The 23992-nt window shown below is 37.0% G+C and overlaps 1 protein-coding gene and 1 long non-coding RNA gene across 3 annotated transcripts in view; one reads left to right on the top strand and one right to left on the bottom strand.

Moving 5' to 3' along the window:
- The window catches only part of LOC148216715 (uncharacterized), a 78478-nt gene that overhangs the window by 24990 nt on the left and 29496 nt on the right, over positions 1-23992 (bottom strand). The window lies entirely within an intron of this gene.
- The window catches only part of PHF2 (PHD finger protein 2), a 132391-nt gene that overhangs the window by 96561 nt on the left and 11838 nt on the right, over positions 1-23992 (top strand). Inside the window, exons 8-18 of the mRNA XM_088134165.1 lie at positions 1167-1254; positions 2322-2428; positions 4510-4601; positions 5096-5185; positions 7851-8270; positions 8991-9110; positions 10930-11048; positions 14955-15133; positions 15542-15615; positions 17177-17334; positions 23209-23486. Coding sequence (XP_087990291.1) covers positions 1167-1254; positions 2322-2428; positions 4510-4601; positions 5096-5185; positions 7851-8270; positions 8991-9110; positions 10930-11048; positions 14955-15133; positions 15542-15615; positions 17177-17334; positions 23209-23486 — 1725 coding nt within the window. The remainder of the gene's footprint in view (positions 1-1166; positions 1255-2321; positions 2429-4509; positions 4602-5095; positions 5186-7850; positions 8271-8990; positions 9111-10929; positions 11049-14954; positions 15134-15541; positions 15616-17176; positions 17335-23208; positions 23487-23992) is intronic.

Raw genomic sequence — 23992 nt, 5'->3', positions numbered from 1 at the left:
TCTTGGGCCTGGAATTGGGAGCAGATTGGGAATTCATGGCTATCTTGGCAATCATGGACTTGATCCACGTTATTGAGGTCGCAACTCAGTGAGGGTCATATGCTAGATCTGGTTTTTGTCTCAGGGCAGTGCAATATGATCAGTCCTTTCTTATGGTCAGACCATACCCTTAGATTTCTCTGCAACTGCTCCCTGCCACAGGGAGGGAGGACCTATTTGATTGGTCTGCTCCAGTCTCCTGATGGACCTTATTGGGTTTTAGAAGGGGGCCCTGTTGCAAGATTTGATGAAGGCTGATTGTTGCTTAGAATGAGAAGGTGATGGCAGCTTTGGATCGGATTACACCTATATGGACTGTGTGCAGATCCTGGAGGGTTCCCTGGTTTTTAGAGGAACTCCAGGAGATGATATGTCACATGACATTTAGGATTTTAGACTGGGTTATAGTATTGAGATGGCATTAATTGCACTTGTTGATGACCTTTGAAAGGATGGGGATGGTGCATCCATCCTGGCCCTTCTGGATCATGATATCCTTCTAGATTAGCTTATGGGTTGGGTGTGGGTGGGACACAGTTTTATGGCGGTTCTCCTCCTTCCTTTGAGGTTGGTTCTAGTTGGCGTTAGTGGAGGAGAGAAATCGATCTGTACATCCCTGCACTGTGGGGTGCCTCATGCTCTACTCTCTCCCCACTTCTGTTTAACAAGAACATGAAGTTACTGGGTGAGGTCACCTGTTGGCACACTGTGAAGTATCATCGGAATGCTGCTGATACTCAGTTGTACATCTCTGCCAGTTCCCAGGCTGCTCAGTCAGTGTTCTCAAGGTTCTTTCCCAGTATCTAAAGGCACAGTCATGCCAATTGACCCTTCCCCCACCCATACCTTCTCTGCTGCAATAATTCCATATTACATGGAAACTTTGAGGCTGAGGCCTGCATCCAGCAAAGTTCCACTGTCTTTCTTAGCCAAGAGCTTTGGACTTAGTCTGCTTTGTCTGTCCTAAAGGCAGAAGTATTTCCCATATAGCAAGCACATACCAATTTCCAAAATCCCCCTTAGGCAAAAGGAGTTCCCAGTGAATTGAAAAGATGAACAGTGTGGTTAAATTGGTGATTGTAGTAAATGTTTAACAAAAATCTTATATGTTTCCATTTTTTTTAAAGGATGGATTTATGCAACATTAACACCCGTTGATTGCCTGGCCTTTGCAGGACATTTTCTACATAGCTTAAGTGTTGAAATGCAGATGAGGTGAGACAACTGCGGTTAATTTTAATTCTTGTACGCCTTCCAGAGTTGCTTTGTGTGAGATGGGCAGCTATATAAACGTGACAAACAAACAAACAAATGCGATGTTCCTTTTTTTAATAAGATGAGAGTTGGTTACAGCTTTAGGGATGTGCGCTTGGCATATGGAAGTAGATTCCCAGCCCATTCTTCCAAGCTGCTGCCCTTTCAGCTTCTTAAAAATGCTCTTGGGAGGGTAGGGGGACAGGGTCCATAATAAATGGGATATACTGTGGGTGGCTAAGTGGAAGAGTTTTTAATGAGACCTTGCAGATTCCCTGTGCATCTCAGCCTCTCATGCCACAACTTATAATTTTTTTCAGCATAGTTGGAAGGTGTGTAGCAGTTTCCCAGATTTCCTTGTCAAGTGTTGCACATTTAACGGTGTGTGTGTGTGTGTGTGTGTGCAATGTAAAGTAGCAACAGGTTCATTAGAACATTTTTCTTGATTTTTTAAAAAGAAAACAAGGTTTTTGCAATATTGTTCAACAATTACTGCAACTGCAGTCTTACAGTATAATGAAAATGTTTATTTCCACTATCCTAATCTCTGTTTGAAAATTTTCTTGTATTTGTTCACAATTAATATTCTAGTCTTCTGAATAAGTATGAGTAAATTGTTGTGTTAGGCTTCAGGAGAATAAGTGCTTTGGGCTACATTACAGTTACTAAATGAATAAGTTACATTCAGTCAGACTTAATTCTGAGGAATCATGAATAGGATTGTGGCACTCCTATGTTATAAGTCTAACACTGTATGCATTGTATAATTTTGTGATACATTTGTTCAGAGTTTGTTGTTTTTAGCTGTTCGCTTAAAATCAGCAAATGCCATGTAAGATGCTCTTTGTTTCAAATTATGCTGTATATTTCTGTGGAACTGACAATTCCAGATAAGCACCTGGATATCAAAGCCATGCCAGGTGTATTCTGAGCAATGATGGTAGAAATCTTTTTTTGGGGGGTGGGGAGAACACTTGAAAACTGTTTGTGATCTTTGCAACTGAAACTTTTTTTACTGTGTCTCCTAGAGCATATGAAGTTGAAAGGCGATTAAAAATTGTCAGCTTAACCCAGTTTCCCAACTTTGAAACAGCATGTTGGTACACAGGAAGACACCTGCTAGAATCATTTAAAGGTAAACGAAAGTGTCTTTCCTGTTCCTGTTCTATAAGATGACGTTATTTTCCATTATAAGCGGGCAACCATACCTACCCATTTTTTGTAATAATCTACATGCATTTTGGGGGGAAATAAACACTTCACCAATAAGGTACTAGAATTAATCCTAAATATGTATTTATTTATGTATTCATATCTCACTTTCCTCTAAGATCTCAGAGGGGTCCCAAAATTTTATTCCCATACAACAACAGTAGGAAGCAGGTTGAGACTGGTGCAGAGTTCCCCACTGATCTTTGTGGTGGATTAGATATTTCAACCTATATTTCCCTGTTTCAAGTCCAAGCTCTTAACTGCAATACTACAATAGCTCTAAACTGACCTTGATCCTGAAGGTGATTTGAGTTAAATATGAGCCCTTTTTGAAGAAAGGACTGGAATTGTAGCAACCTAGAAGCAAAGATTAACAGGTGAATCCTCTGTATATTTGCCTAATTGCCTTTTAATATTATCACTATATCTTATGGTAACAAATGTTGTAATTTCACCAACTGGGTGAATTTTATCAAGAGTGGGAAATTTGTGTTAGGGTGGGGTTCACAGTTTGTTCTTCTAATCAACTGTGGTTCTGTCACTGGAATGATGATGAGATTACCAGAAGTGGGAATACCATTTTTTTCCACACATTTTTTTCCTTTAGGGCTTTCTTAAGGGTTATAATGACAGCCATCATGGGGCAAACATCCCCCATTTCTGCCCTCCCACTCCCTTTCCCAAATGGCTAAAAATTGTGTCTCCAACATTTGGGGCACACTGGGTGAATTTCACCAAGTCTGTTTGAGGAAACTTAGGAAAAGCAAGTGGGTGGCCTGTTGGAGGTTTCCAGCTCATATTCACACCTTTACTTTGGAAGAAAATATTGTGTCACCCCAATCTAGTGTTTTGCTGTCCTATTTTGCCAGTGAACTGGGTAGGCTACAAATTGAGTACTGGAGTAGCTTGCAGGATACTTGTTGGCCACTCCTGCACTGGAAAGATTGTTACTTGGTCTCCACCCCAAGCTTTTGGCCATAGTTTTCTGAAGATAACTTTTTAACATCAGCTTCCCAAAGGTCTTACCTTTGTAACCTTCCTAATTTCCCCTCCATAAATTCATCCTATTTGTCCCTTTATTCTTGGTTCTTGCCTTCTTGGAGCTATTCTTTACTTTGGTTACGTGCTTTTCATCTTCTTATGATTTTCTTTTAAAAAGTACAATATTGAAAGTCTTCATCCTTTCTTAATGGTTGTATCAACATAAATTCATATATTGATTGCATTTGCCCAAAATGCTAAACATTGGACTTTGGTAGGCAAAGAGGTTAGGAAAAACTGGATTTAGGTCTATATGGCAATCTTTCCTAACTTGTCTGTTGATACACTTTTGAGATGTTTGCATGTGAACAGATAATAATGAATCAACAGGTGAGAACTCACAGAGTGGAAACGAATGTTTTGGGTAAATGCTTTACTTTTAAAACTATGAAAGTCCAGTACTGAGCATGAGAAGCCCAGTTGAGTGATGAGTTTCTCAAAATATACAACTTCCCGGTAGGGAAACACAGTGAGTTGGGGGAGACTGAAGTGGGATCTCAGATTGGTGAAGTAGATAAAGGATGTTTGCATGAACCAGATGTTGCTCGTGCAAATTTCTTTTGCCCAATTTCTAGGCAGGGACCTAGAAAGGGAGCAACAATGAACAGAGGAAGTGGGAATGTTCTCTCTACTAATGCAGTGTTAGCTTCAGTTCTATGTCTTTTAATACCAGCATCCCCATTTTGGTCGGCACAGATTTTATCAGTTAAAATATTGTCATTAAATCTAACATTTGTAGTCAAGCCAGAATGTAGCTAAGCAAAATACAAATGGAAGGAAGTTCAAACTCAGATTCAAAACTAATCTTCAAGCTTTGGAGCTACTGATTTATGGCCTTAGATGTTCAACTCACAAACTTTTTGACAGCCCACTTACTATCCTACATATATGATTTTTAAAATCTACATCAAGAGAGAATTGGTCACATTCATTGAATGGAATTCTTTTTTTCTTTCTGTCAAGGACTGCACAAAGCTGGAAAGCAGCCTCCTTCTCATTTAGTCCAGGGAGCAAAAATTCTAAACGGTGCTTTCAGGTCTTGGACTAAAAAGCAGGTAGGGATCTTTCTGCTGTATAAGTTTGGATGGCAATTCAGAAAAAAAGGAAATCAACAACTTTCTAGGTAACAGAAATTACTTTCTATAAGATCAGAACAGTTTTGCATCCTGATTTACATTGTCACTCAGATGTACTGAAAGAAATACTTGAGTCATAGCACTGAAGATAATGGTTAGGGAACCCACATGAAATTCTGGGAGGGGGACCTGGCAGAAGGAAGGGCAGGAAAGTGTGGGAGATGGCATGGAGGATTTTGGGGGAAAGGAAACATAAAAAATGTGACTTTCTTTCCATAAGAGGCTCTAGACCCTTTCCATATGCAGGATCTTGCTGTGAATGGAGGAATGCCTGTTCATAATTCTAAACTACTAATTTTTGTCTTGTTTGAATTACTCCATAAAGTTAGTCCTGCATGATTTTAAATAATGTAACCTTATAAGAACTTTTGACACATTTTTAACCTTTTGTATTTTGCTTTATTCAATTCAAGGCTTTAGTGGACCATGAAGATGAACTCCCAGAAAATTTTAAGCCAGCACAGCTAATTAAGGACCTTGCCAAAGAAATAAGATTAAGTGAGGTGAGTATCCTTTATTGAATAAAATATCTCATGCATTTTCCCATAAAGTACCAGAAAAGGTTCTGCTTATTTCTAAGAAATGATTTCCTGATCTCTGTATGATCAGTTGAACTCCTTTTCCTGAAATATACAACAGTCACTATTTGTAGTTTAATGTGAAAGAAAGTCTTATTCATTTTAGGCCACATACCTATGATTTATGTTTTTAAATGTAACAAGTGTATTTCATTACGGCTGGCTTTATCTAATACACCTATATATAGCCTCTGTTGGATACCTGTCTTCTTTTATCTGCAAATAAAGCTTCTCTTAAATTTATTTTCCACGCTGAGTTTGGACTCCGTTTGGCAGCTTATTAGGGCAATAAAGAATAAGTGCTGGTGTAGGAAAGGTTTTCCAAGAGGTAAGGGAGCTCCAGGTCCAAGAGATGCTTTGTCATCTTTGATAGTGCAGCCCTGCAGGTAGCTTTCAGATGAAGCTGTTACTATAAAGGATGGCAGCCACTGAAATCGTCTGAGTGAGTTACTCTTAATCAGACCCATCCAAGCCCAGCCTAGCCAGATTCTTCTCTACAATGACCAGCTACAGTGTACCTGTGCAAAGCCCCCAAGGAACTCAGCTCATAATCTGTATTTTCTTTTTTTTTCCCCTTCAGTATTTGTTTTATTAAGCACATAAAGAAGATTCATGGACAAACAAGAAAAAGAAATAGAAAAAGGAGTAAAATAATAAAATGCAAATAAATAAGCAAGGGATTTACAAATGTCATGGAGGTTTTAGTTTTCAGAAATATCATTAATTAATTAGGGGTAACTGAACCTATCTGTTAAGCTCTAAACAAAGCATGAATTTCAGTAACCATGATCAAAATAGTATAAATCAAGTGAAATTGTAAACCACAATAAATTCTATCCATATTAGTAAAAGTCTGTTGTATCTGAAAATCTGGTAAACTGAAGTATAGACTCCAAGCATAGAGAAACCCAAAGTTTGGATGTGGTACAAATCCACATGTTAAATAGTAGTCTAGAAATGGTTTCAACTTTGAATTAAGTTCTATATCAGATTTAAGTCATAAAGTTATTCTGGTCATTGAAACACGCCTCATAGCTTGGTTAGCTATTCATCCATGTAGGGATCGTATGACTTTTCCAATAAAAAGCCCATAATATCCTTGTAATAGTTAGCATGTGCAAAGCTAATTCAGCATACTTTGAAGGAATATATGATTCAGTACAGTTTAATAAAAAAAAAATATCAGGTCAAAATGGGAATTCAACTTTTAAGATTCGTTGAAAGCCCACAAGCAACTCTTGAAGAACACTGCTTCTGTTACCAGATGTTGATATTAATAGCTATTAATACCAGAAAGTTGTCTAATTCTATAGTTCAGCTGTGCACCATAAGCGTTTGTACTTCCTTTTATTGTTCACTAATCTCCTATCATTGAATTTTACCCAAGTTGTACTATGAGCACTTGTTTCTTTCTGAGGGCAGGGAATCAAGGCAAGAAAAGTAAGCAATTGGCCTTTTATGGGTTTTGCACACAGTATGAATTTTGATGACTATTAAAATGGCAGCATAAGTAGAAAATAATTTCATTTTAATTAATCATACACTGTTAATGTTTATTGTTCTTTTAATGACCATTTTACCTTGGGAGGAAAATGAAATTCTCTTTTGTATCTCTCTTGCAAATTAATTTGAATTGTATTCTTTTTAAACTGATTAGCATTTTAAATAAGGGTCTGTCTTCATTCTTTTAATAAAAAAGAATGGAAGAAACTAGGATTTTTGAAAACAAAAAATAATAATAGAAAAATCAACTTAACAACTCTCTATATTTAAAATGATAATTAGGTGATAATATTTTCCTAATAAAAACATTTCTGAAGTAGTGTATGACTGCCTAAACACTTCTGCACAATATTTAAGTGAGGCTTAAGTCAGACTTTTTCAATTTTATATTTTGCTATAGAGTCTATAGAAACTATACAACATACAAGAGAAAATAAAGGCAACCTGCCACATTAATGCTCAGAACCAAAATATGCAACATTTTATTTTTATAACTACTGGTGTATAAGGGAGATTTTTTTCTGAAAGACATACCAAAATAGCATTGCTTTAGTGCAATATTACATGTAACAAAATAAAAACAATGTATGATAGAAATTTCAAACTGAAATAGTAAGGACAGATTAGTTCTTCCCAAGACCAGATTCTTTATTTTCCAGTTAATAGCCTGCTATAATTATCTCCATAAAACATGCTTGACGATTGCCTATTTGGGAAGTAGCTAATTTAGATGGGTGGTAGGAATTGTGTTACCATGGACATGGACTGACCATATCATTTGGGTTCAGTATTGATCCTCAGTCCCATCCTGAAATAACAATTTAGGAATAAACTATAGGAAAATGATCGTAGAATGGGTTATATCCTCAGTTTTTTATGGTTGTCGTAAGTGGAGCAAGATAGGATAAAACCATGATGGAGAAGCAACTCTGGCTTGCTCTCTGAATACTGTCAATCAAAAACAGTAGAACCGTTTTTGGAAATCTTTGGGAAAATTCTGAAAATAACATTGAAGATTGCCTATTTTGTAGCAGTGAAAATATGAAACTTGGGTCTGACAGTATGCTTATATTCTCTTCTCCTGAAGAATGCTCTGAAAGTCAACAAACCTGAAGTGGGTGCTAATGTGAATGTTGAGGAAATCAGTCCTGTGGAGAAAGAAGAAATACCGTCACCTGCACCACAAACGCCTCCACCACCTCCTCCACCACCATCGCCGCCTCCACCACCTCCACCGCCACCAGCTGAAAAAGTCCCTAAGAAAAAGACTCCCAAAGCAATAAAAGCACCGAAACCCACCAAACTATCTAAACCTCCCAAGCCCCCTAAGCCTCCCAAGCCCCCTAAGCCCCCCAAACCCCCCAAAGCCCCAAAAGTGAAGGGGGAAGGGAAGAAAAAAGGCAAAAAAGTTAAAGAACCGCCTCCACCTGCCATTCCAAATTTAGACCTTCTTGAGGCCCACACAAAAGAGGCCCTAACAAAGATTGAAACACCAAAGAAGGGAAAGGTGAGCAGAGTTAATGTTCAGTAAGAATTTGGGGCCAGAGATCTCTTCATAGATTCTCTCCTGCTTTAGCTCATGGGGTTATGTGAGCTTCCAGCCTCTTGGTATCCAAGCATAATTTACGAACATGATCTTCCAGAACTGATATACCCTTCCTAGTCCATTCCCTTCCCCTTCTGTTACCCTGACTTTGTGTGGGCTCCCTTTATGAAATTAGTTGTGGTGACACTGCCAGTTTTCTGTCTGTGGGTTTTACTGGTTTGTTGGTTTGTTTTGCAGTATAATCAGTGGATGTTCACACTAGAGTGGGAGTGTAATGTGGAAGGTTTAGTGCCTTAACCAATGTCATTGGCAATATGAAGAATTTCTAGGAGCTAATGACGTTTTGTTTGATTATTCCACATGCTGGAGATCTCTATGGATTGCACAAGTTGTGAGAATTGGTCCATAATATGCCAAATAGTACATTAGACAAGCAGATTGACACGTTTTCCTTATTATCTGCACCTTGGAGTGCTTTTAAAATAAAGAATAATAATTTTCTGTTTGATGACATTTGATCTTTTAACCATCAATGTCAAATTATTTCTAGGCATATCTTAGCTCCTATTATGCTGAAAATTCACACTGACCAAATTGACATATGGGAAGTAGCAGGAGAGAGACATATTTTTTTGTCTTTGCATCTGAAATAACCTGTCAATCTCTATTACTTTTAACTAGGTTGCCAAGAATGCTTTGAATACCCCTAATAAAGAACCCGTTGATAAACAAAATGAAGTGGAAAAGTTTGAGGTTCGGGAGCAGAATAAATCCAAAACAGAAGCAAAATGGAAATATAAGGTATACCCTCTCATATCTTGGGCTTCAATAAACATTTCAGGAAGGACCATGGTTATCTTTAGTGTTCGTTACTAAATATTTTAGCACAAAGAAGAAGGAATATAGCTTGGAGAAATGTTCTCTGAAACTTCTCCTGACTTTTTGCTTTTTTGTTTGTTAGTTTGTTTTGCTGGTTAGACCAGTTTTGCTGCTCCAGTGATCTGTTTCTTTAACTTTTTTTTTTAATTTAATGTTTTCAGTTACAGGGTTTTTGTTTTTTCTTTGTTGAGTATTCAGAAATGATTATCACAAAACTAATTCAGAGTGAGGACAAAATTTCATGCATATCATTAGCTCTATTGACCTCTCCCTTTCTGGAAAATTGCCAGAGGCCCAGCTTGGTTTTTGTTTCTCTGTCTGGGTTTTTTGGGGGGTTGTGCTAGGCAAAATGCCTGCCCCCCCCAAAGGAATTTGCCAGTTTCAACTCAGCAATAGTAAATTATTTTATTTATTGATGATTGTTCTTTGCTTTGGGGGGGATTGTATTTGAAAAATGTTTGCAAAAAGCATTTTTCCAGTTTCAATTCAACCATGGTCAACTATTTATTTATTTATTGTTTGATTTATATGCCACCCATTTGTTAACAAACAATATGTAAAGACGGTTTGCAATTGATGCAGCATGTGAAACACAGTAAGTAAAAAGATAATTGATTAAATCATTAATAATGAAATCAATTAGCCCAAGAAATTATTTGGAGTTAAGAATCACAAAGTATGTATCACTGAGAAACATAATAATGGATACTAATTAATACACTATTTGCAAGAATATCTCCTTAGCATAGTTCTACTTCTGCTAGTGTGATGGAAAAGAAGCAACTTTTGCTAGCACTCTTTTTCCAAATAATTTTGAAGCACTCAGTGTAGTAGTGAAGGGGAGGTTTGAAGGAGGTTTTGCAGTGAGGCAGGAAAATAAGTGAAAAGTGCTTCCTGACTCTCTGCCTTCAGCAATATTGTGCACTGGATTTCCTTCTGTGGATGAAAACTATTCTCACAAGAGGTCCCAGGATTCAACTTACTGTGCAATTAGTATAATCACTTGACAAATGTACAATCCCATTTGTATCATATGCAGATGTATTTTTAATTGATCCTATAGATGCACATTCATTTCACAATTTAGGGAATAGTTTTCATCAACACAGCATTCAGTGGCATAAGGCTAGTGTGCAATTCCATCCTGTCTCTTGTGCCGTGTCCCATCATAAATCTCACTGAAGTCTAATTCACATTTTCACATCCATGCATAGCAAGATGTGAGCTGTTTTGCATGATCCAGTCCCACATGGCTGTGAAATCAGATGGCCCATCGGATTCTGTTGCTGGAAATTTAAGATATAGCACATTTTTTAACCAATGCCTTTTGTCCTTAAATACATTCTAATGAAATGGTAATTGTTTTCCATCACCCCTAATTTCTTTCTGTTTTCCTCTTAGTTTTATCACATAAAATTGACCTCAGTGTTTTAGTTTACAGTTAAAACTCCATGCCGGTTTTAAGCTCCAAGGAACGATGTTGTTTTACAGCAGCCAACTATAAGGACTGTTTCAGTACCCTTGTTGCTGTGCTATTGGACTATTTAGGGTTTTCCTGAGCAGCCATATTACCAAATAAGTCAACATATGTATTTTCACTTTGTAACAGATTATATGACTCAGAACAGTTCTTATGGGAGCAAAGCTGGGATGTACACTGTGCTATTTATATTCCATTTATTTTATGGAGCAACAAATACTCTCACAGCTAAAATAATAATTGCTTCCCTCTAATTTTCAGAACAGTAAACCTGATTCATTACTAAAAATGGAAGAGGAGCACAAACTGGAGAAGACACCGCTATCAGGAAATAAAGACAATAAATTTATGTTTTCCTTCTCCAACAAGAAAATACTGGGGTAGGTGAACACTGACTAATAAAACCAGTACTTGTTCTGATGATTTTTGGGAGCCTGCTGAATTTCAAAATTTACTTAATATGTCCAATATTATTCCCAGTTGAACCTAGGTGTAAGTAGACATGCCCAAACATATTTGTACTTGAGGTAACGTAATGAAAAGGAAGAAAGAGGAAGATGGATATAAAATGTTATCTTTGCTGTACGTAACTCAAAGAAGAACTCTTGTATGAAAACATGACCCAGACTTAAGCATAGATTTGTACCACTGTTAATAATGTAGGTCTGCTTCTCAGAAATTAGATAGAGGAAGCTTGGTAGTGCAATTGGCAACTTCAAAACAGGTATTACTAAGCAAAAGTTCTAGAGAATTCAGGGGTGACTGTTTCCAGCATATTCGAGTCTAGATCCAGAACTCCAGAAATTACTCGATCCCACCTAGGTGACTTCAGAAGTTGCCCAACTTGATTCAGTGATAAGGAAGGAAGGAAGGAAGGAAGGAAGGAAGGAAGGAAGGAAGGAAGGAAGGAAGGAAGGAAGGAAGGAAGGAAGGAAGTAGGTAGGTAGGTAGGTAGGTTTTGTTTTCCCATAGTCCCATAGCATGGGGAAAACAGAAACAAATAAAAGATCTGTGCCCTCATTCCTCACATTTAGAAAAGGAGGGAAGAACTGGCTCTTTCAAAAAGCATTCAGGGTCTGAGGTATTAGAAATGGGAGGTACCTGCAATATGTGACACTGTTCTGATGATATTTGATGCTATTTTTCAAGATGATCATAGGATGAATTGTTATTTCAATAACACAGGGTATTTTAATGGTATGATTTATTTCTATTATGAGTAATGGATATGTATTATTTATATTGTACTGTTATTGTTGGTTATGAGCTGCTTAGAGTCATAATGACTCTAAAAAGCATGTGTAGTAAAGGACTACATAAACAAAGGAACAACTATAGGCTTTTTGGTTTCTAACTAGAAAGGAGTGATGTATCCAGAAATGCTGCATCTCTATGAAGAGATAAAAGTGCTAGGAACTTCAGAGTTATACTCTTATTAAAATCTGACTCTTTAAAAAACTGTCAATAAATATTTCATGTTGAGACAAAACATGATAAAATTGTAAGCATAGTAGGCAAAGTGAAGAGCTGATAGATGACTGGCCAATCTTCTAAAGATAAACCTTCAAAATAAAGATGGTAGCTTGCAGCATCAGACTTGATGGTGCAGTCTTCATATCCTGGTGGTTTCCAGTAATTCTTTTCTCACACTGGAGAAGGTGGGGAGGCCCAGACATCATGCCTATACTAGAAGATTGGCATGATCCAGAGTCAGGCATGATTGATTCAAAGTTTGGATAAAGATCTTCCTTTTGCAGAAGGAGAGGGTTCTCTTTATGGTTCCAATTCTGAAGAGGAGGAACCTCATCCTTCATTAGGAGTTGGGGGAAGGAATGGTCCTAGCTGTGCCTGATGAGAAGGAGGGGTTGGATCAAGAACTCCTTCAAGAATATTTCAGTTTGGGAATCCACAGATGCTATTGCATGATGTTGTAGGTGCTGACTTACTATTAACAACATCTTTCATCTGTCCTTCTTGCCTAGTCATTTGATTGTATTGGAGTGGGCAGCCATAATAAATTTAATACGTTTTTCCTTTCCTATTTTTTTCTGACTTCAGTGTCCCTTCACCCTTTTGATTTATACTTTGAGGATAGCATAGAAAGGAATATAGAAGTCATAATGGATGCTACTTATCTGTAACCATAAACATGTAATCTCATGTTGGTACAATCTCATGCCACAATCCCTCCCCCTCAATTTTTAACAATCTTAAACATCTGCAACTGCTTTAATCAATATTATCACTATCATTAATAACATTTCGTTACATTCAGCCTAACCTGAAAATAATTATTTCATGCTGTGTCTTGACAACTAAGATAAATGAACTCATTTTTTGCTACCTTTGTTCAGAATTTTCTTGAGAAGCAAGAAAATCTGTTTTAGTGATACTAATGATACTGTTCAGTTGACAAAGACTAAACTCAATAGTATTAGTAGATATTAATAACAGAACCTTTGGTTGATAGCATCTTTCATTTTTTCATATTATTTTTTTCTGTATAAATGGGTATGTCTGTAGAATGTATATGAACTACATATTTCAGCGTTTTTATACATGATTATATTGTAAACCAGATGGTGCTGCATTTGAATTTAATAGAGTTCATTTTTTTCTAACTTTTAAGATCCATAGAGGTTGGTCGGTTCCTAGCAGATGAACACATAGTCTATCAGATGAGTTTTAAAATAAGCTACATAATATTAACATCAGTCTGTATTAGAGTAGACTAGTACAGTCATATATTGATACTTACATTTAACTCGATTCACTTAGCAGAAAGCTAAATTCCATATGCTCACATAAAAGAGATAGAAAATTTATTCTTAATTATTTTTTGATTCTCTGGTAAAAGATTCTCAATCTTTTTTTGATGCTTGTATTTAAACAGGTCACGTAATAGATTTGCTATAGATCTATTATACTGACCAAACTATAGACAAGGAGAAAATATGTGCCACGTCTTGATTTTCCTCAGTATGATACATCAGAAAGCCCTACTGTGTGTGCCCACTTGGACAACTCACATTCATTCTAAAGGGGGTTGTGCAGGATAACTTTTCAAATGATTGTTTTCTAAGCATATCTGCTGATGACTCAGATGCATAGGGCTTCAAACTTCATACAGCAAGAAAAGGAAATTATTATCACAAATTGATTGTTACCACGACTTAACAATTAATGCAGCATCAGGGGTTGTGCAATATGGAATGTGAAGGTTGTGTTTTATGTGTTTCATGTGTTTTATGTGTGTTATGTGTTTTATGTGTTCTATGGTTTTTATATTTTTAAAGCTGCACTGGGGTGGCATTTAATTTCGTTGTACAAGTAGTACAATGACAATAAAGATTACTGCTACTACTACTACTACTACTACTGCTACTACTATTGTTACCACCATCCCAAATCAGTCCACTGCAGGATAAGGCCTCTTTATTAAAGGTAATGGACCATAATTTGCCGCACTGATCCAGACACAACATGTACACAAAGGAATCCATGAAATTTATTTTGGATTGCAGTCACGTGCATGAACAGAATTTTTATAATGAGAATACAGTTTTACAATCTGTATTTCTATTATCTTCTCCTTAATTGTAATTTTTCTGTAAAAGTAATATCTCACTTCCGTAGTAAAGGTTATATATTGACCACGTAACGTGCATGTGTGTGTGTGTGTGAGAGAGAGAGAGAGAGCCAGAGCTAGCGTGGTGTAGTGGTTAAGGTGCTGGACTAGGAGTAGGGAGATCCACATTCTAGTTGTCCTTTGTGAACAGAAGCTGGTTGGGTGACTTTGGGTTGGTCACTCTCTCTCTGCTTTATACTGGGAAGTTAAAAACATCTATCAGTCTGCACTGGACCAGGGTGGTAGATTATCATCTGTAATCTTTAGTGATGATTCATTCTGCAGTGGATTGATCTGGGATGATGATGGTGATGGTGATGGTGATGGAGGAGGAGGAGGAGACGAATTATTATCATTATCATTATCATTATCATTATCATTATCATTATCATTATCATTATCATTATCAATTTAGATACCTAGTTGATTAAAAATCCCCAGAAGGATTGTGTTTTTGGTATCTTGTACCATGTATCTTGCTGGCTACTTTCCAATAATATTACAAATAAAATTCACTGTTTCTCTACATATATACATTTGTGGATTCTAAATATCTGCTATTTATTGTAGGCCAAAATGGCTGTAATGTGATGAAATTTCTTATTTAAAACTTGTTCCAGTATTGCTCTTCCTGATTTAATTTCCTTTATCTTAATAGATCAAAAGGAATGAAAACTCAGCTGAATCCTGGTATATTTGGGTCACAGCAAAATTTCAAAGAAGATAAAGCAAAACCTGTGAAAGATGAATATGAATATGTCTCAGATGATGGAGAACTGAAGATAGATGAATTTCCAATTAGAAGGAAGAAAAACACTACAAAAAGAGATTTGTCATGTAAGACTGTTTCTACTCTTGTGTAAACAAACCAAAAACAACAACAACAACAAAAAGAGTGCTGAGGATAATTTTCTATTCAAAGTAATGACTAAGGAATTCTGTGTGTGGCCCTCAGAGTTACCAAAAGAGGGTTGTCTTAAGCAGATGTCAAGGCACTGACTACTGCAGGTGTGGGTATAATTGTTTGGACAGTGTCATTTTTTCCAGCTTTGTTTAATCTGTTTGCAGATTGGTTACATATTTTGGTGATTCAGTATGTGTGATGAAGACCTTTTAGCTAATAGTGCATGTGCAGAAATGAATTATTACCAATGTAGCTGGAAATACATTTTAAAAATAAAATGGATTGGCTACATGCTGGTTTTACATTTGAAATATAAAATCTATATTTCAATTTCTTTCTAGTTTTATCAGATAAAAAAGAGACCACACAGCACACTCCAGTTAAGAAGCCAAAAGTGGAATCAGTATTATACAAGGTATTCTGTCAGTTTGTAATTGCTCTCATCCCTAATAGGATTTGTGCCGCTTAAACAAAATTATAGACATACATTGTATATTGATTGCTTTTATACACTGACAAGAAAGGTATTTTCTTCTTATAGCAATGCACATTTCTTTCCTAGAAGACCTTAACATCCATCTATGTGCTTACAGGGGCTTCCATTAAAGTGAAGGGACTTTGCTTTCCTTTATCTTTCATTCCTTGCAATCTTCTTCAGTTGTTCTTCAGTCCTCTGGAATGGATTTGGAGGGTACATGCTGAAGGAAAAATCCATGTCAAGTGTCCTTTCCAGTGATGAATAAATACAGTTGGACACAACACTATATTTATCACTTGGTTACACAGAACGAAACTTCCCCAGACAGGGTTGAGGAAGTTTTCTCCTGAAACCCTGGATATCTATTGCTAGTCAAATATTAATTATGTTATGCTAGTTGGATGAATGATTTGACTGGCTTATGGAAACGGCTTAAGTCTGGAATCTAGTGCCCCTCCAGTGGCCTTCAGCTCTTATAAGAGTTTTATTTTTCTCCTCTTCCTGGTGCAACCCTTTGCTCATTAATAATAATTAATAATTCTGTGGGTTAAAGAATCCTTAAGAATTGGATTTGAGGATATACCGACAAACAAGAATTGTCTTTCTCTTGGTACATCAATAGAATCCAGTAGAATTATTTGGACTGTATCTAGATTATTAAAAGTAGTGTTTATTTTCCAAAATCATTTTTATAATGATATCTGTCAAATAACTGCTAAGTGGACATGTATTGGGTTTTAGTACCGATTAGCATAATTTTTATTTATTTGTTGTTTGTTTGTTTGTTTAGCACCTTTACATAGCCACCCATCTCGCAGAACATGACTCTAGGTGGTGTACAACCACAGTGACAATTAAAACAATATAACACCAAAACACTAAACATTAAAGTACAAATTAAAATTTAAAAAAAATAGAAAAAAGATTGTGGGAGAATACCAATCAACTCATATAATACAACCACCTTGCAGACTCTCTGTGGGATTCCCAAGGTTGTGGAAAAACCACATTTTAAGGGCTTTCCAGAAGGCTAACAGGGATGGGGCTAATCTCACCTCAGGGGGAATGATGTTCCAGAGGGCAAAGGCCACAGTGGAGAAGGCACATCTTCTGGATCTCATCAGATGGAACTCCTTAGTAGACAGGACCCTCAACATACCCCTCCTGCTGGACCTGATGGGACATGTAGTTATAATTGGGAAGAGGTGGTCCCTCAGATAACCTGATCCCATGCCATGTAGAGCTTTAAAGATCAAAACCAGCACTTTGAATTGCACCCGGAAGCAGGCTGGCAGCCAATGCAGCTCACAGAGCAGAGGTGTGATGTGCACCATCCTGGGGGCACACATAACTGTCCGCGCAGCCACACTCTACACCAGCTGAAGCTTCTGGATGCTCTTCAAGAGCAGCCCCATGTAGAGCATGTTACAGTAATCCATTCTGGAGGTGATCAAGGCACGAGTGACTGAGTTATACTCTTTTTCTTTGGCTTTTGCAGAGTGATGACTCCTCTGATGAAGATTCTCTTCACATTGACACAGAGGCCAAGCCAGGGCGCAATTCTAAAGCGAAGAAAGAGACTGGAAGTTCAGCAGGCATTCTAGATCTTTTGCAGGCAAGCAAGGAAGTTGGGGGTTTAGAGTACAACAGCAACAGGTAGGCGTAAGGGAGGTATGACCTCTAAATAATACGTGTTTATAATATTTATTTATTTATTTATTTATTTATTTGGTTTATTTAGTCGCCCATCTCACACAAGTGACTCTGTGTAGCTTACAAAGATTAAAACACAGAAAACCCACCACATGTAATCCCTCAGTGCCCAAGAATAAACAAAAAACACATCAATAACAACAGACCCAAATGCCTGGGGAAAAAGCCAGGTCTTCAGTGCCTCGTGAAAGTCTAGCAAGGTTGGGGTCAAATCTCTGGGGGGATGCTGTTCCACAAGGGAGGCGCTGCCATTGAGAAGACATGATTCTAAGGTCCAACAAGATGGCATTGTTTGATACAAAGGACCTGGAGCATGTCCTCTCTTCTAAATCTGATGGGACATACATATATAGACATTAGCCATGCTATTCCATAATAAATATATATCCCTTTGAGTGAATTTTTATTTTTGTTGTTGCTAGCATTTTTTGTCTCATGCCTATAGGCAGGCAATTGCAGAATGCGTTTGCAGTACAGTTAAGAAACTAGAATGCATCCTATTAAAAGTGCTGAAAATCTACCACAAAAATCCTATTATATTTTGAATACTCTAATTAAGAGAATATAAGAATCACTTAATTTATGTAGAAAAATATATTTTACTCATTTGCTCATTCTCCTAATTATTGCTTCTTTGGAAGGATGCACTAGACAAAGTTGGCTTGAAAAGCCCAGGAAAAAAAAGCAGAGAAGTCTGTTTTTTAAAGGAAAACAGTTGCTGACAGGCGCAACATGCATCTACATGTACTCTAAACCACCTTTTCCTGTCCAAACTGAGATCACTGCACAACCTATTGTTTCACATTTAAACTGCAGCCTATGGTGGTCCATTTTCCTGGACCATTTGCAGTTCTGGATATGAAGTTTGCAAAGAACTTACAGGACTTGTCCTTGTACTGAAATCAGAATCATTTTAATAGATACAGTATAATTTCTCAAAGCAGCACAACTTTTCTGCCTGTATATACCCTTTATATCCGAAAATGATGGAGAATTTTGTGGCATCTTAAAGATTAGCAAATGTATTATGGCAGAAACGTTCCTGAGATACCTCCATTTCACTAGTGCATTTAAGGCTGCTCAAGACAACCTGAATTCTTTAATGAGGAATTAGAATCCATTCCTTCTGAATTACATCTCACATAATGTATTTTAGTGATTAAAGAACACTGGGTAGATATATAGATTTAACCAATGTTGGTAGATTCTGTTTTACAACACATCATATACAATCCCTAAAAGCCTTAACCCTCCAGAACCTAGTCAAAGACTGCCACCACATTATAACTATTTAATGAGTAGTGGGAGAAATGATTAAATATGCAAGAGTAATTATATGGATTACATTTAATATAATTTAAGTTGCATTAAAATCCAGTATAATCAATTTGGGAAGATCATCTGATCTTGTCTACTTTTTGGGGATCACCCTCAATATCCCACCAAAGAGCAAATGCACATCTTAGCTCCCCCACTCCTCAGCCTAGGTTGTGTATCATTGCTCAAGGCTAGGCACTGCTCTAGTTCCAGTATTTGTACCTTAGCTATCTGGTGCATGCAAACATTGGTAATCCATTGAATTGATGATCTCTGATTTGTTGGGAGAATTAATTTAATAGTTTTTTTTTTACAAAAGGGACATTTTGCTGATTAAATTGTGACATTTAATCTCACAATTAATTTCAAAGTAGATCATTATGCAATTGCTTCAAACAAAGAATTAGGAATAAATGAAACTCCTGAAGAACTCAAGGTATAAACCATCTCTGTACTTTATTGAGAAGTACTTCTAAATCAATCTGGAGCTGATTAAGCAAATCTTGATATCATTAAATCTAGATTTGAGACATTTCTGGACAAAATACCCCTTCCATTGTGGGAAGAATCCTTTGAATTGCACAAGTGTCTGGTGGCTGAGTTTTGCTGCACTGTAGCATCTCACAATGTATTGGAGTAACCCTATTCTGGAGCAATTTAGAAAGCTAATATAGCAGTTGATCTGACTGCTCAGTACTGATCGTTGACTAGATGCAGTTTGTCTGTCTAAATCAGTATCTATATAAACATTAACCTTCTGGGATAAATGAAACCACAAGCAGTTACACAAAGATGCAGGTATTGATACTGGTTTCATAGCTAGAGAGATGCTAGATCTCTCTGTAGAAAGCAAGATGTTGGAACTGAATTTGGAGAACCTCCAGTCAGGCACAAATTTTGGGGCCCGTGTTGTAGAAATAATACATCAAGGTACAGAGTAATGGTTCATCGATGTTTTTTTTCCCCCAATAAGGTTTCTAATACTTACTTTTTAACACAACCATGTTGTCTTTCTGAATTATTAATAGTAGATTCTTGATACAGCAGAAATGGAAAAACAAATGGACTGTGTCTGGATAAAAAAACCTGGAATAGCCTTTTGTGCTTCACTTTTGGAGAAATAGCTATCATTTGTAATGCACTGGAATTTATATTATAGTTATATACTCTTTACAGAGAAATATTTTTGTAATTTTATATAGAATTTTTTTAAAATCTACATATGAGGCATAAACTGAACAGTTAAGGTCTGCTTATTCAAGGTAAAAGTGGAAGAATGACAGAACTAATCATAGTTTTGATACATAACAGGTAAAATTAGCTATGAGTTGTTGTTTTTTTTTACTGTATAAGCTGCATTTTGTATAATTATCCCCTCTAGATACCATTTTAAATTTAATTAATACTAATGAACAAAAGAAAAGTACAACAGGATTATATACAAAAGCATTAAAGGATCAACACAACCTCACATTGATAAACATGACAATAAAAAAGAGAAAGGAGCCGGGGGGGGGGGGGTTAGGCCTGGAAATTATGTTATAAACAGAACAACTCCAAAAATGTTGGCCAAATTGCTCAAAATTCTTCTTCCTTGTACATGGCTGAAAAAAAAATTCATTCAAATGTTGACTGTCAACACATACCATACATATGTTTTAAAGGAACCAGGAAGTTTCCTGAGGTTTTGGAGTTCTATGATTATATTATTTTCAATGTAATGTCCACCCACAGTTCAAAGCTGCCATTCAGCCAGAGAACTAGTCTTAATGATGTGTAGAATGTGGCACCGGCCATTCACTACATATCAAAAAGCTCTCCTTCAGCATTTGCTTTCATTAAAGAAAAATATATTCTAATAATCACTAAAACTACAAAAAGGGGATATGACTTTCCAGACTTTAATAATTGTTTCCTGTTTTATATTTCACTTCGAGCAGATCCAGCTTAGAATTGCTAAGCTGCAAATATTCTTAATGAAAAACACATTGGGCACAATCCAATGTAAGCACCCCTTGCACAGATCTCAATGATATTAAGGAAATTGTTCAAGAACAGGGCAACAGAATCTTTAAGCCCACGGCAAAGTGACAGGCAGTTAAATTAAAAATAACACAATCCTTCAGGAGCCTCTTCCATTTCAGTTCTATTTAAATAGATGAAGTTTACTCAGGAGAGGCTTCAGTGCTTGTGCTTGAATGCTCTGTCACTTTAAGAGTTCATGAAGAACTTGGTTTCCCTCTCCCTCCCCAGCCACTGGTTTTGATCAGATCCCACAATTTATTTGCTAACGCTCACCTTGCTTTAGGCAGTTCCTCTCTAATGTTCCCATTTGGCAGGCAGCTTTTGATGGTCCATTTACATTTGATACAGGGTTCAAGGTTTTAAGAGAGCTCTTGGAGAAAACAAGCAAATGTCTTAAATGCTCATGGAGTTGATAATGGTAAAAACAAAACAAAACAGATCTGCTAATTTTTGGTATAGCACTACAAAAGGGACAAATTCCTTAAAACACCAACTCCACCCAAAAGTGATCCAAACATAACATGCTGAACATCATAGAATGTCTTTCCTGAGTTTAACATATTCCAGAACAGTATTGTATTGTATTGTATTGGCTGTCTTCTCACTAACTTCTCTTTTGAATTCATTTTCTTAATGAGGGGAAGCAAGTGTTCACCCATATCCTGTCCTGCTAAAAAAGAGCTACTGTTGTTCTTTTCATTTCTTCAAGTCCCTCACAAGAAAATTGACTTATAAGTAAACACAGTTGCATGCAAGCTGACACAACTTTAGCATGATACAAAGTTAAACACTACACCTTTCTGCAAATATGAATGCATGCTTACTATTTATGGACAGCTGTTTATGCATTCAGAATAAATAATGAACATGGCAGGTGCAAAACTCTGGACACCCTTTCAGTCAGTACTTTCCAACACCTTCTTTGGTGGAAATAGCAGTTTCACAATGTTTTCTGTAACCAGTTAAGAACCTTTGAGATTTTTTTTTTCTCATTCTTCCTGCAGAAGTCTTCTAGCTCAGAAATATTCTTAGGTCTCCTCTATGCATTGCATGTCTGAAATTTCCCTCACAAGTTTCAATAATATTCTAGTCTGAGGACTGTGAGGGCCATTCCAAAACTTCTCTTTCTTTCCTGTCCTTCATGGTTGATTTGGAGATATGGTTTGGTTTGCTTTCTTGCTAAAATAGCCAGCCTGTTGTCATCGTCAGTTTCTTCACTGATTGTGGGACATTAGCTTCTAGGATATGTTGATATTTAGTTGAATCTATTCTTTCTTGTACCCCCAACATTTCCTATGCCAGTGACTGTCACACAACACCAAAGCATAATACAGCCATTTTCATGCTTCACCCCTTTTTTCTCCAAGTGTATCTTGTGCAGTTGTAGCCAAATAGTTCAGTTTTGGTTTCCTCAGTACAAGGAACTTTTGCTTTGTTTTATTTTAAAACATTTCAGGCTTATCAAGTGTTCTGTTGCATACTTTAAATGATGACTTCTTGTGAAGTCAGAGAAAATGTTTCCTTCTTCCGTGCAGATCACTGTGGTATAAGCAATGTTGCAGCGTGGACCTGTGGACAGCTACCCAGTGGCATCTAAAATTATACCGGGTCATCTGCAGTGATCCGTGGATTCTGTGTTGCAGTTCTGATCAGGTTCCAGGCAGTTCTAGAAGAGATTTTTCTTGGTCTTTCAGTTCTTGCCTGGTTTTGCCTTCAAGCACTATGTGCAAATTCCATTTCTTTACAGTGTTTCTCATTTGAAATTGCTAGCTGGAAGTACTTAGATAATTTTTTTGCCTACTCCTGCTTTGTAAGAGTGAATTGATGGAGCCATTCTTGAAAATAAATAAAACAACAATTACAGCCAACCAAAACATGAGAAATTCAAGGGGAGAAACTATGTGCTTCCCGCTGGACTTGTTTTCGCTTGTCTGTATTTTACCTATTTCAGCCCTTTACTTTGTAAGGAAAAAGAGAATAGCATTGAATCAACTGAAAGAGCCATCCATAATTCCTAATTTTGCAATGAAATGTAATATCAGAACATCCATGCTAGAATTTTCATTAAAATTGTCCCTTGGGACTTCTGTATTTAAATATACTGGATGGATCCAATTAAAATATTCAATTGATAGAACTGTTTCTTTCAGCAGAACTGGGAACAATGATGTCTTCTTCTAGAAGAAGGAAATGTTGGAAGTTCAGGCGGGAGGTGAAAGTGCTCTCATGTTTCAGATGAACCTCTGAAATCCCCTTCTGCTGGTTTCTGTAGGTTTCTCTCCATAATGTCCAATCTGATTCTGTACATTTGCTTATGGGGGATTGACCTGTTTGGCCTAAGAAGGTGGTGGAAAAGAGCAACAGATATTATAGTGATGACATAGATGCAATTTATGGCATTATGTATTTATTCTGTAACTCCTATATGTGTTTTAATTTGAAAGGTTTCGCTTTTCCCTCTTTCTTTTCTTTTAGTCAACCACCTGCATCTCCCAGCACACAGGAAGCTATCCAAGGAATGTTGTCAATGGCAAATCTCCAGTCTTCAGAGTCCTGCCTACAGCCTTCATGGGGCACCAATCAAGCTAAGAATAATTCTATCTCTGCCCCCAATTCCAAAAAATCTGGAAGCAGCAACAGCAAAAATGCAGGCAAACGATTATTGAAAAAGACTGCAAAAAACAACATTGATATCGAAGATTACGATGAGGACCAGGACCACTTAGATGCCTGTTTTAAAGATTCTGATTACGGTATGAAAAGCCTACTTAAGTTCTCGCCTTGATAGTGATTGTTGAAATATACTTATGCAGTGAAATGTCTGAAGATAGCTCATCTGAAGTGGAAAACAGTAGCACCCTGTTTCTTTGTCAGAGATCCTGAGGCAGAGTCCCAAATGTTTGCTGGTAGTCTGTCTTGCGCAGCTGATTCAAAGTGAACATTACATTTGCTCATCAACTTTGACTGCATTTGGCAACTTTCTCCTTGTGACATAGGAGTGGGAGTTCACTGCAAATTTTGCAGCTGAGATCATATTTCAAATTTACAAAGTAAGTTTAGGGAAGTGTTATGTCTGAATGTGTGTTGAGGCTTATCACACATGAGTTTTTGAAGGAATCTGAGCATCAGTTCCAAGACATAAGAGCTGCATATCATCTCTGAAACATTAATTAGCAGTTCCCACGCTTACTTTCTGCCCTAATTTGGTAGCAAAATTGCAGAGAGTTAGGTAAGCAGCAGGCTAATTCTATATAGCTTC

Source organism: Python bivittatus, unplaced genomic scaffold (genome assembly GCF_059951505.1).
Source record: "Python bivittatus isolate LINGU-HERP-01145 unplaced genomic scaffold, Pbiv_v1 ctg000080_np1212, whole genome shotgun sequence".
NCBI lineage: Eukaryota > Metazoa > Chordata > Lepidosauria > Squamata > Pythonidae > Python > Python bivittatus.
This window is presented reverse-complemented; position numbering and strand designations above follow the sequence as displayed.